This window comes from Anomalospiza imberbis, chromosome 11, assembly GCF_031753505.1.
Source record: "Anomalospiza imberbis isolate Cuckoo-Finch-1a 21T00152 chromosome 11, ASM3175350v1, whole genome shotgun sequence".
Taxonomy (NCBI): domain Eukaryota; kingdom Metazoa; phylum Chordata; class Aves; order Passeriformes; family Viduidae; genus Anomalospiza; species Anomalospiza imberbis.
In genome coordinates, this window is record NC_089691.1 from 11,840,273 (window position 1) to 11,854,037 (window position 13,765).

Below are 13,765 nucleotides of genomic sequence, written 5' to 3' on the forward strand. Positions count from 1 at the left end.
GTGGTTTAAATAAATGTTGTTATTTCTGCTCAGCTGTAGGTGTACATGTATGTTTTGGTTCAGTGACTGCCAGATACTGTAAATGAGTATTGATTTCCTTTTCTATTTTAAGCTTTTCTGCAGAAAAGACATCCCACATGCCTTTGGCTTTCTTTGCCTGTATCTAAAATGATTGCAGCCAAGGACTCATCTAACTAAATACTCTTTTTTTTTATTGTTACCACCCATCTTTATTCTAGTAGTTTCACCTCAAGTTGGACAGGTCCCCGTTCACATTTTGGAGCTTAAAGGTATTACATCCAGGCCTTTTTGAGAGCAAATCAACAAGGCAGTGATTAAAACTCATGGCAGGTATGTTCCTTATTTGTGTTAGCATGGCAGCCCTCACTGTGAGAGGTGAAGCTGCTTTTGTGTTAGAAATGACATAACATTTTAGGAACCAAGCCTGCAGTAGCTAAAGCCTTTGGACACCCAGATTAGCTCAGTGCAGCCAAGAAATAACACATATTGATTTGGCAGCCACAGGCTGAAGTCTGTATCCAACTCTTAAGTCATCTGTGGGCAAACCATTGCACTTCACCTGTGACTAAAATTCACTTTGGTCCAAAACATGAATAAACATTTCAGTCTTTAAAGCTCCTGTTGCAGTGATCATTGTTTTAGCAGCGTTCCATGTCTCATGTTTAACTGCTTGCATTCAACTTTCCTTCCTACCTCAGGTCTACAGTAAACATGGAATAGTAAATTAAATGGAACATGCTGAAAGCCTTGGCAAACACTTTGCCTGTGACATTCCTAATTTCCCAGAGGAGTAGCTGCTGATATTGATTTTGACAGAGCCTGTAAAGCCTCTTGCTGCAAAGATTCCTCTCATAGCTGGGCAAGGCTGAAGTGCAGCACTGGGATGTGCCAAGATTTCATTGGAAATTAATGTGTTTAATCTCAAAATATGTTAAGATATACATAAGCCCTTTATGATTAAGAAATAAATCCTTGAGTTTCTGTCTCTAAGTTTATGGGATAATTCCACCCTAGATTTTGGAAAATCATGTGGAAAAACTTGGCAATTTAGAGACCCATGCTACCTCTGACATCTGAACTTACAACGAGTTTGTCAGTTAGTTAAGGAAAACCAATTAAGATCTCTGCCAACACAGAGAACTGCTGACAAAATTGGATCAGGAAGGTAAAAGTGAGGATGGGCAATTGGCTCAGTGCAGGAAGTAATCAGGAGTTCCACATTAGGAGTGGAATTGCCTGGCCACAAACAGTATTATTGGGTGTAATTGAAGTCTTTCTTTAAAACATTGCCATACAACTAGGAATTGCACTGTCAGTGCAACTTTATTAAAAAGTTATAATAACATAGTATCTTGACTTCACAGAACAGGTAAAATGTCATCTCCTTTCTTGCTCCTTCTTTATTCACAGCTCTCTTCCTGGAAGGTGTCCCTGACCATGACAGGAGGGTTGGAACTAGGTGATCTTTAAGGTCCCTTTCAACCCAAACCATTCTGTGATTCCAAGCTAGTGAAGGTTTGCCCACATAAGCCCCAAATGCCTGATCAAAGTACTTCAGTCATGCAGGAATAGCTCAGAAGCATTCTGACCCACTTGTGCCAGGTGTGTGCTTTTCAGCCTCTTCCCTGCACAGGTGCTGGGGTGCTGAGCTGAATTCTTCCTGAAACAGCTTTTTCAGTACTGCTGAGTTGTCACGAGTTGTCTGTACCATCCACTCCCTGAAATAGCAGCTTGAGACTGGAGGTGATCAGTCATGGCTAGAGTCTGAGCCATGGAAAAGCCCATTTTCAAGAACCATTGATATGGGGGGGGATTCACTACGAAGCACTTCTGGTGCACCTGGGTTCAGACTACGAGTCATGTCCTGCATGAAAAATACCTTGCAAAAGGATTGAGGTCAGAAGAAGCCTGCAGACTCGTGTTACAGATCTTCAGCAGGTGCCACTTAACATTTAGATGTGGTACTCTCTGGAGCACTTATTTGTTCCAAACCACAAGCCCTTCTTAAATATTTGAAAATAACTAAGCAAGCAGCATGTTCCTAAGGACTTAAACATTACCATGTACTTGTGTGGATCTAACCAGGGGGATGGCTTTACTAAATAAAATAATTTCCATAATTTGGAAGCTACAGAAGCATATCTAAAACTCCTCACCTCAATAACTGAATTCTGCTGTCTATTTCCATCTTCTGTGCTATGCCAAAAGTGAGATTAACTTGTAAAAATGTGGCTGGGATGCCGTGTAAGGAGCATTCTTGCATGGCTTGAGCTCATCCCTTAATGAAATACACCTTGTTCCTTTCTAGGAAGCTTCTCTTCTTTTAGGGTTGAGTTGGATTTCAGGCTATGAACTTACAGCAGCAATAATGACCTGTCACTGGAACAGGTTCCAATGCTCTGAATATGCCAAGACTTCAAGGGAGTTCAGTAAAAAGGAACTGATTTTGCACAGCTACTTTGAAACAGAGACATACTTTTATATAAAAAAAAACCTATTTTTGTTCAGAGAGCAGGTGCAGTACTGAACTAGTGAGTAATGCTGAGTTTCAGCGATTGTGACAGTGCAGAAGAAGCTTCTTGCCCTTCAACTGCAGCTTTCTCATGCTTGGAAAGGACAGTCCATCTCACTACACAGGCCTTTCTCTTTCCAAGGCTTTGGCTCACTAGGCAGTGTCTGCATTTTGATTTCAGGAAAAAACTGCTACACGACTGGCTAAACAGTCATTTTTGTCCCTTTGGAAATCATTAAACATTCAGTGCAAGTGAAGAGGAGGGAGAGTCTGTGAAAACTGTTCTTGCTCTTACTCCCTGTCTGTTGGTGCTCCATTGAGAGTGGTGGTCCTGCAGCCATCACCAATCTGCAGTGGCTGTGCTTCCAAGTCAAAATGAATTTTTAATAAAACTAACCAGAAGTACTTTATTTTTCCTGATTTCCAAGGGGATCTGTGCCAGAAACTCTTTTGTTTGTTGCCATATTCTCCCTCCACACCCTAAAGCTAATCTAAAAAATTTGGGGTTGATTTCAGGTTGACTTGAATTTTGCAGCTGATATCTTCTATTTAAGCAATCTTTTGCACTGTTTTTTTAGACAGACACTGACTAATTTGTGTGTCTATCCCTGCAGCTCCCCTTGGGAGATATGACCTCCATTTTATCTCCCTTGTAACCCTTGTACTGAGCAAGGGCTGAAGCAGAGCAAGGCACAGGACTGGGATGTCCAGTTCCAGCATTCCTGCCAGTCAGGTCCTGGGGCACTTCTGTCCCTCCACATCATCCCTTCCTTGATCCTGTGTGTGTGGCAATGCCTACCCCTTTTCTTGCTGGAAGCAGAAGTCCTAATCTTTCCTTCGAGGCTTCCTGTGCTCTGTAGAAGGGCAGCAGCCACAGGAAAGCTCAGATCCAACCCTGGATTGCCCAGGTCTCCAGGGATCTTGTCTGTCTTGCAGGTTCAGAGCAGCAGGTCTGGCAGCCAGTTCTGCCAAGGCATATCCCATCTCTGATATCAAAGTGGAGGAGTGTCTCCCCAGGGCAGTCCATGTAACCCTAGAATCCCTCCTCCTCAGTTTTATCCAAGAAAGGGGTGGGAAGAGCCAACCCATGAATTTTAAGCTACACACCAGGCATTTCACCTCTGATCTCAGCTTCATGTCCCCTAAAATATTACCGCAAAGCCTCCTTGAAACTAAATACAGCTGATCTTAAATGTTAACATTGCAGAGATTTACCCAGAGCTATGCAGTTGCAAGGACCTAATAATTCTTTCTCTCCCACCCCCACCTGAAATTTCCTTCCTCTCTTCTCCCTGTATTAGACCGCTCATGAGTTATTCTCAGTGACGGCTTGCTTTTTGAAAAACTACAATAAATCAGCTTAAACTATTTCTCCACATTGTTTTGTGCTGGCTCTAGCTGGATCCTGTTGAACCTTTTGTTATGAAATATATTTGTACTAACCGGTTCTGTCTCTGCTCTGCTGATTTATGATGTCTGCACTTTCTGAGGTGCTTGGAAAACTTAGCCATGTTTCTCCTTCTGAACGGTTTCAGAACATGGCAGTTCTGAAACGTCCTCCTAACTCTGTTCTTGTAAGGAGCTGTGATTTGTCCAGGCTTGGAGACATGTTCCAAGAGAGTTGCTTACTGGAGCAGACACAGATTTTAAGACTGAGCCCTGAATCTCTATGTTGTAAGACAGCAAGATGGTGCTTAAATTAACAGCAGCCCCTTCAGAGGGGCTTGCATGGGAACCTCCAAGCCTGAGGAAATGAGGAAATGTGGAAAGAAAGCAGGAAGCAGAGCTTGCTGAAGAGGCTTATTTTTAAACTGCCAATTTAAGATCTGGACAGGAATAAAGCTACTGATTCTACTAGTCTAGATCAAACCACATCAAACAAATGTACAGAACGCTCAACCCCCACAAGCTCTGTATAGTCAAGCAGAAATTGTGAATTGTGAGCACAGTGCAGGTTCCTCTGACATGTTCTTTCATGCATAAAGGTTTTTCAAAGTTAAACCCCAGAGATAAATTCCTCCAGATCCAGAGCTCTGTGAGGTATCCATGCTAACGCTGCATGGTCTCTGATTTTGAGAGAAGGTTGATAGAGACTCAGCTGCAGGCTATTGACATCCTGATTTGCTTTTTTCCCTGAAATGGGAAGAATAGTGATAGAGCTGCTAGAGAGAGGTGGCTCCCCAGAGCCTGGGCCTCCATGGCAAAGCTGTGGGGCAGTAGGGCAGAGGCTAAGAATGCAAAAACCTGAGCAAGAGAGCAAAAAAAGCCTTTGGGTGTAATGCCTCCTTGAAACATGGATTGGAATTGGGAGAAAAGTCACTCCTTGCACCCCCACGGGGACATAACTCAGATGTTTCCTAGAGGCAGAAGGATGGCATGAAGGGACACACCTGACTCCATAAATATTCCTGTCTAACTGGAGACACTAGGCTGAACTCATGGCTAAGTGTGTAGGTCACAAGCATGCATAACATGAGTGAGATTGCTATCGCTTTTTGTAATCCCTACACATGGCCCAAGTTTTTTCAGGGTTGTCTTGGGGCACAAATCACCTCCAGAAAAAGGAATACAAAAACTGACTCGAAGAGCAGACACAGAGACAACCCCCTTCCAAACTTCGGGTCTTACACTCAAAGCAAGAGCCTGAAGAACCCCCCAGAAACAGAAAAGATCACCAATAGTGAACAAAAAATTTATTCTTCATTACATGTTCTTCTAAATTATTAGTTGGATTTTTTTGTAACCTTTAAGCAAATACCAAGGGTAGAAAATCAGATTGACACTTAAACCTCAACAAATCTTATAATATGATAGATAGCTAATCCTCATAGTGAGGCCCATTCTCCCAGCTAACAAGAATTAATGCCTTCCAGTGACTTTCCATTATAATAGACTTTGGAAGCAAAATACACACATAACATTTTTAACACACTAAAAGATCTGTGAGTGACTATCCACTTGCTTATCCAAAAATGTCACCAGTTTTTGGTAAATAAAAGTTAATTGTTTAGCTACGAAGGAACTGATAAATCAGCTCAAACAACACAACAAAATGTAGCACTTAAGCCAGTCATTTTTCTGGCAGCTTAGCTGGCTCAGAGCTTTCCTGTCAGTCTGTTTTTAAAAATTACTTTAGGAATTTAGTGTCTGGAATTCAAAACTGTGCAAGTCAGCTGTTCTTTGTTAAAGCTGATCTGGTTCTGGTAACAACATCCATAAGACCAAAAAGCACTAACATAGAATAACATAGAATAACATGGTATTAGCTTAAGTTGGGAGGGCTTGATTCAGGAAATCACTTCTGTGTGTGATTGAGTCAGTCCTTATTCCGGACAGCATTTATAAATCCTTTTTTAACTTTCATGTACTTGGAGAGTCCTGTTGACTTTCATGTGTTGAAGAAAGTTTCCTGAGGTTAAGGCAAGTACTTAAATATTATTCTGAAGAGGGATGCTGTTGAATGGGGTGGAAAGGATTGCATTTTTCATATATGCAGTCATAGGAAGCTTGTCTTCCGTTCTTTGGTTCAGCCCTAATGTTTTGGGTTATTTTCTGGCAATAAAAGAGCATGCATGGGGTCCCAGAGAAGTGGCTCTGTCCCCAGAGAACACAAGATGTTAAAGTCACACTGTGCTGCCTGTAACTTTCTTTGTCTAGTTCAGTTTCAACATAAATTTTGTTCAAAGCAAAGCAAGAACATGGGTCTTATGCCCAGCAGGACCCAAGCCCTGAGTGGTGTTTCAGGGCTGCAAAGTGTCACAGCACAGCAGCTTTCTGGGTGTGCTTTCAGTGTATCTTTCTTCTAACAGCCTTGGTTTGAGGGCTCTTACTCATGTGTGTGAGTCCAGAAGTCCAGTGCTGCAACTGATTTTCCCTAGAGTTGCTTTCCTCCAGTTGACTGTGGAATTGCATCTCTGAACAATTGTCTTGGCCCTTGACAAAACTACGTCAAAAAAGACAGTGAGAACCTTTAAATCTGGTACTGCCTTTCTACCTAGAACTGCAGTATAAAGCATGACCCTGCCCTACAAAGCTGCTGCCCACACAAGAAGAGAAATACTAGTGGATGTGAAGCTACAGTGAGAAATAGGGAAGGCTTGGACACAGCTAAAGCTTGGATCAGCTGGTGACCTCTCCAAGAGGAAGGCAAGAACAACAACATGTTTAGGTGGATTTGCGCACACTGACTGTGTTACAGCCTGGCCTCCACGATTTCCACCCTCCCTAATAAAGGACAGAGCGTTTGCAGGTGCTTTGTATTAACTGGAGGTGTGGCATTGCTGTGTTTTACAAAGCTTAACAGGCTGCAGCTGCAATATCAGAGGGACTGACACCAGTCAGGGGAGATGTGGGAGCAGGGACAGGTCATGGGTGTGTATCACCTCCTCATGGAAGAGGACTAAACACAGCCCAACAGCAGTTGATTTGAACAGTAAAGATAAATATTATTCTGTCTTCTTGTTGTGTGTATTAAGTCACTGCATCTGTTTGCCAAGCTGTGCAGTACCAGGAGGCAGAAACCTGCAGTGAGGAGGGGGCAGGAGGAGGAGGTGATAAAGGCTATGGGAAGGGCAGGAATCTGCAAAAGCCATCTGTTGCTTTTGCAAACAGCAGTCAATAAAGTGGTTTCCTGTAATAGCCCGTAATTGCTGCTGCAGAGCTGGGTGAGAGCAGGAGCGTGGGACTCAGGCACGCCCCGCTCACACCTTGGCTTTGTGCTCAGACCCAGCCAGCGAGCGGGGGAGTCCTGCTGCTGTGCGAGGAGCTGCTTCCCTGAGCAGGTGCCAAAGCCATCATGCTATTTCGAGATGTTCAGCAAGCGCAGTTCCACCAGCCAAAACCCGCTGAAGCATCCAAAGATACAAGAGCTTTCCGTGCCTCTGGTCAGAGACATCAGAACAGCAGGGATTCAGGCATAAGTCACTTTGCAGAGAGCTTTGCAGGCTGTGCACAATGTCTTCTACCTGATACGTGCAAACTTCTGAGGAACTCAGCAGCACAATTGCAAAAGCTGGAGGTGAAGAAATTTCTCAGCATTACCAGTTTGATACATGGCCAAGACACAAACCTTTTTTGAACAAAATTCTCATTGAGACTGCATAGAAAGTCACCGCAGTGCTGCAAAACCTCAAACATTGCAGGATCCAGATTAATTTTAAATTACTCTGTTGAAAGCAATCTCTGATATTCTGTTATTCCAGCCATTGTGGCAAGGAAGGAGAAGACTGTGATTTAAGAGCAGGGATATCTCCAAAAATGTTTACATACAGGAAAGAATTGCTGTCAGTCAATCTAATAGTTTGTTGTATTTTCCTGGCAGCTTGCTAGTGAAAATATGTTAAATTGTATTTTTTACACTGCCTTCAGGTATTATTTGCCAAATCTAAACTTACTTTTTAATGGAAAATTGGAGATTAAATGAAAGCGCCAAATCCTTCAATCCTTATTCAGATGATACTCATATTAATTTAAATTTTGAAGGTTGTGTTCAATATGTGGCCCTTGTGCTTAGGCCTGAAAGCTGGAGCTAAAGAGCTGTGTAGATGTGACTAGTTTTTAGTCAGTAAAGCCACTCTCACTTTTTATTGAACAACAGGACAGTCTGATTTTGTTTCAGTGTAACAAATTGGAAATTTTATGCTTTGTTTATGATTATTGATAGGACAAAACTTTCAAAAGGATCTAAGTTGTCTCAACAGCTACTGTCATTAGAGCTCTTAAGGCACAAACAGGCTCAGGGGTTTTATTCAGCATTTTGCTGACAAATAATAACCCAGGTCTGTTCCCTGTGATGTGCAAAGGCTCAGTTCTGTGACATCTGGAAACTGTGTTCCAGGTGGAAGGAAAGATCACAGGAGCACCTTGCCTCTCTGAAGCTTTGGGTTTTTGTCTTTTCTCACTTGGTTTCACATAAAGTGAGGGCTCTTAGCATCTAGAAGGATGCTGACAGGCAAAGTCATGGTACTGCATCAGTGTGAATAAAAGCAAAACAAGGGCTTTGCTGCCTCAGGAATGAAGAACTAAGAATTTCCTAGAAGATATCTCTTTGCCAGTTTGCCATTAGGTTTCATTCACTTAGTGCCATTTAGTGCATAAATTCAAATAATATTTCTCTGGGAAATGAAGGGCTATATTCAGTCAGCCAAGTTGCACCTTCATCTCTGTACCTAGTCAGCAGAAACAAACATAGGTCCCCTAAAGAGCTTAAGTAAGACATTGAGCAAGGAAGCTGTCAGGCTTGAAGGTAGTAGGAGGTATGGGAGTAGGAGGTATGGCAGAGACTTAGCCTGGCTGAGTCTGTTGCATAGCAGGGGGATGGGCCCACAGGAAGAAAGTTAATATTCTCCACTGAATGAGCAATGTCTCACTTTCTTCAGTATTTGGAGGTATAATAATAGATCCTGCACTCCAAAAATCAGTCTGTCTGCCAGGTGCATTGATAACTTGACAAATCAATTGATCAGGGACAGTGACAAAGGAAGGAATGACTGCTCCACACGGATTGTTTTGCAACCTTCAGTGACACTAAAGAGGATTTGTAAGGCACAGCAAGTTAAATATGGCACATGACCTAACGTCACCCTTGCTAATTGATGTTAGACAGATACCAGAGCATCTTTGCCCTGTTGCTTTTGTGTTTGTAGTGGACTCTGTACAGTCCTTCTGGTTTGGATGGATGCTCTTTTAAATTGTCCAGCTGGGCAAATGCTTTAAAGCAGCTGCTAATTAAAGAGATAGGACAGGAGTTTCTACATCATCCAACATGTTTTTTAAGCTTAAATATATTAAGACCTAAGTAGTTCATTGCTGTGAATACACTGTCTAAAAAGGTATTCAAAACCTCAATTAAGACAAAGTTGAGGAATTCCCTAGCTGTTAACTGCTTTCATTGTTTTATGTTGTCAGTTCTTGTAATATTTCACTGTTCATGTACTGAAAATGTCAAACTTGTAGCCTTCAAATGGTTTTGTGGTTGCTGATGTTGCAATGACAAATGGTCCTTTTAAACAGAAAAGTTATGTTTATGTTGCTAAAACTGGATTTTAAATAGTCACCTGTCAAATCCAGCAGAACTTCTGTAATCTCATTGCTACTTTGCTATAGTTCTAGCCCAAGTCTATAGTAATTTTATCTAGCAGAAACACTGGGGAGGTTCAAGTTCAGTCACTTTCATTTGATGATATTCCAGTAAAAGTAAGGTATTATTCATAAAACTGGAATATTCAAAGATAAGTATTTGCAAAAATAAGTGTCTATTAGACTAGTGTTTTATTATCTCTGTCTGCACAGTGGCTATGTAAGAGTCACTTTAATCACAGAAGTGAAGGAACTGTTTTGGGGCAGAAACTGGAATGGGTAAATTACCATAATTGGGTCAAAAGATAAAATTCCAAACTCCAAGCAAAGTGCTGGAGACCTATTCTTTGGCTGACATTACACCTTTGAGTGTTCTGGAGCATCAGACAATGTTTGAAGTTATAAAGTTAAGGACAGTGTTGGTATTTGAATCACCAACAGAGAGATACCAGCCCCAAAAGAAACAGATGGCATCATTTACACTGGAGGAGCCATGTAGAGCCTCAAGCCCCCATGGAGATATCCAGCTCAGGGACTGATGCTGATGCCCATCTGCATCTTGAACTTGCAGCAGACCGTGGTGGCTCTGTCCCATGAGCAGCTGCCTTTCCTGTAACCCATCCTACAACAACCTGTTGAAGGCCAGGTCGATGGCAGGCCAGGGTGCTTTCCCCTGTATTCAAGCTCTGCAAATTCTATACCTGCCTGCTGTTTGCTGATGCCTGAAATGCTGTTGCTGAATGGAATGGTTTCCCTTGCAGCTCTGCAGCCTTTACAGGGTGATTGCCATGTTAATGATTTGTACATTGATGCTCCATTTAGGGCCCTCGTGTTTATCGCCCATGGCGCTGGGGAGCACTGCGGCCGCTATGATGACTTGGCCCAGAAGCTGACAGGACTCAACTTGTTTGTGTTTGCCCATGACCATGGTGAGTAGCCTAAAACTGCGCTTGATTTACAGCAGCTCAGGCCTTTGCTGAAGTAAATGCCATTACAGCTACTCAGCAGTGAGAGAAGAGCCAATAAAATATTTACAACCAGACATAAATGAAAAAAGGATTATCTGTTGCTCAGTCGAGATCTGCATATTGAATCTGTAAAAGCTATCCCTGTTTGCTTTGAGTTTTCCTTAGCCTTTTGACCTCACTCTAAGGGATTATTTCCTCTTCACCTGTCTCTTGGGGGTGAAGTGGTATTGTCCACTGTGGAAGTGGGACTAGGAGCCATTTCTGCTGAATTCACAGTCAGTGTCCTAAGTGATCCCAGACGGGAGGCTGAAAGGTCAGCATAGCTTTCATGTACTGACACCATGAGACAGCTGCACCCTTGAGACATGGAGAGGCAAGAAGGCATCACAGATACCTTTGAGCACATCTCCACAGTCCAGCAGAGAGACTGGAGCTGGCTGTGCACGCCTCAGCTCTGAGAGAAGCCCTCTGAGGAGGGTGCAAGGCTGGGACAACACAGCAGCACCCTTTGGCCCTCAGCCAGCAGGGTTGGGCAGTGCTGTGCCAGGCACACTTCACTGTCCCTGCCTCTTCTTGCTTGAAGGTCTCTGCTCTGTGCCCCGTGCTGTGATGGAGATGTGCTGGCTGTCACCAGGTCTCCTGCAGTGCTTGGATTGGGACATCCCAGCAACATATTTGAACCACCCATCCTGGTTCTCTGGTAGCCTCCTCTCACACATCACCCTTGCAACTTCATAACTTCCTTGTACCTGGAGATTTTTGCTTTGATTTTATCATCCCAGACTACTGCTTCCTGTGACAGCCACTCTGTCAGTATCAGTATCAGCAAAATGAATCAATGGGATTGATGATGGCAGCAGACAAAAGGCAAGGCCAGATTCTGAGCTGACAGGTTGAAATGGGATGAATCTTAGTGTAAATCTGATGTCCTTTGGGCAGATTATCCACTGACATTGGGAAGTAAACAGCAATTTACTTGGCTGAAGCCAAGACTCAAACCTGTCCCTAGGTGTCCTCAAAGACAAGACTGTTTAATTTGAATTGAAGATCCTGAATGTACATGAGTCATTGCACCATTTATCTGTGAGGGGAAAGGCAAAACCTTACTTAATCTGAGTATCAAGGCTTTCCCTTGTTCTTGTGACTCACTTTGGTCACAGCACTGCACTTGATATGCAGAAATGACCCCTATATTTTCTCTGAAAAAGAGAATGTCTAGTCCACAAGACAGTTTGCAAGGAAAATAAATGAAACCCATGTGACCTTTTTTTTGGAAGAATTGATCACATGCCATATTTGAGGCTGGCTTTGCAAAGAGAGTTGACCTGTGCAGAAGTATCTTAACTCAGCACCTAGGTCTCTTTCTCCCTGTGTAGGCAGAGTGTTTCTGAGTGTTGATTCATTCATTTTGATACACTTCCTTCCGAGCTGGAGGTAGGCTAGCAGGAGTCTGCAGCAACCCCAGTAGGAAGTGTCTCCATCCCCCTCTGTTTGTCTGGATGGCATAAAGTCCATGGGAAGGGGGACAGGACAGGCCACATGCTGCTCACCCTGCAGCTGCTGTTAGCAGACCACAGCCAGTCCATACAAAAAGTGACTGAACCCCAGGACATGCAAGCAACTTGTTCAGTTTCCATGAGCCTGTGAGGGATTGCAGTTGCTCTCTGTGCATGCTTAACACCACACTTTAGCTCCTCATTCCCATAAAGCTTGATAAAGGTTTTAAGAAATAGAGTAAAAATAGAATTAATTAGCTTTAAATAGCTAACAAATAAAGAAGAAATGATAAGACATTTATTTACTGCATGGATTTGATACAGAGAATGCCTCTTCTGTTGATGGAGGAGGGTCTTTCAGGTGCATGTTCCTGTCAGGCATGTTTTGTGCTGTGTAACTATTTGCTCTCTTTTTCCTTGAGTATCTTTTTTCACTAGAGAAACATAAATATTTCTTGGTGTTTTGGGCATTTTTTTTAGAATACACTAGTATTTCTGGATTAAACAGTGCAATTAGTACAAATCTGGTTTCTCGGGTCAGTTAACAACTTTGTTCTCCCTATCAGACCTACAGTTGTGTTTGTAAATTCCATTTTCCTGATCAGTAAAGAGGAGAGGGTGAAAAAGAACCTGAAAGCAGAACAATGGAAACACGGTTGTGTTACACAAAGAGCTGAAGTAACTGAGCCTTGATTCACTGTAAATTAGAAAGACAATTAACATCTTTTAAGCTCTGTATAATAACCTTTTCACTTAAAGAGGCAACCACCAAGGATAAACTTTGATGAAATACAAATTACAGCCTGAGCTAAATGTCAGTGAAAGCTGAAGGACATAAACGCCTCCATTGCAAAACTGCTCTGGTTAGACTGGGAGGTTTAAAGTTTTCCTCCAATATTTTGTCTATTCCAAGTCACGTCAGCAGTGTGTTCCCTTTTGTGTCCTTTCCTCTGGGTATCTTTGGATAATATCAATTATTCACTTGTGTTAGCACTATAATAGCTGTCTGTTCCCTACCTCATACCATGGCTCTTAGTCGTGTGAGCTCAATGTAGACTTCCTGACCTGGATATTTGTTCAGGTTCTGGTATTCTCATGGATAAAATTCCCAGTACAGATGCATTATCCAGGAGATCATTAATGCAGTTCCACAGCGTGGCAAGTGAGATTTCCCGAATGACTCGGGAAGTTACCAGGGTTGGAGTATGTGTGACTTGACTGATTCATGTTGTGTCTATCCTTCAGTCAAAAGAAGGAAAAATAATTTCCATTTTTATTGCTGACTCTGTAGGAGCTCACACATGGGCTCTAAATCTTGCCAAAGGCTGCTCTGCATCAGTGTTTCCTCTTATGCAAGGCTTCACCAAAAAGGTTTTTCACAGAGTAACAAACAAAGTGCACTCCAATTTGGGTCTTAGTATTGCCCCTTAGTGTAAGGTACCTCTGGCTCACTTTTCTCAGCATGTCAGGGTTTGAACATTTACTCTTTGGGATATTTCATTGTAATCACAAGACTGCTGGACCTCATAGATATGTATTAGAAATTTCCATGGTGACAGTGGAAATTGAATCTCAGAAGACCTCTTAGCCTTACCTTACATCTAATATTATTAAATGGCTTTGGTTTATATCAACCCTGTGAAAGAGGAAAATGGAATTTCTGTGTAATACAGCAAGTTTTTTTCCTGTGG

General features: G+C 42.5%; 1 protein-coding gene across 4 annotated transcripts in view; it reads left to right on the forward strand.

Annotated features, from left to right (window-relative positions):
* The window catches only part of MGLL (monoglyceride lipase), a 102,887-nt gene that overhangs the window by 50,859 nt on the left and 38,263 nt on the right, over positions 1-13,765 (forward strand). For all 4 annotated transcript variants that reach the window (XM_068201943.1, XM_068201944.1, XM_068201946.1 and 1 more), the window contains exon 3: positions 10,433-10,539. In XM_068201943.1, coding sequence (XP_068058044.1) covers positions 10,433-10,539 — 107 coding nt within the window. The remainder of the gene's footprint in view (positions 1-10,432; positions 10,540-13,765) is intronic.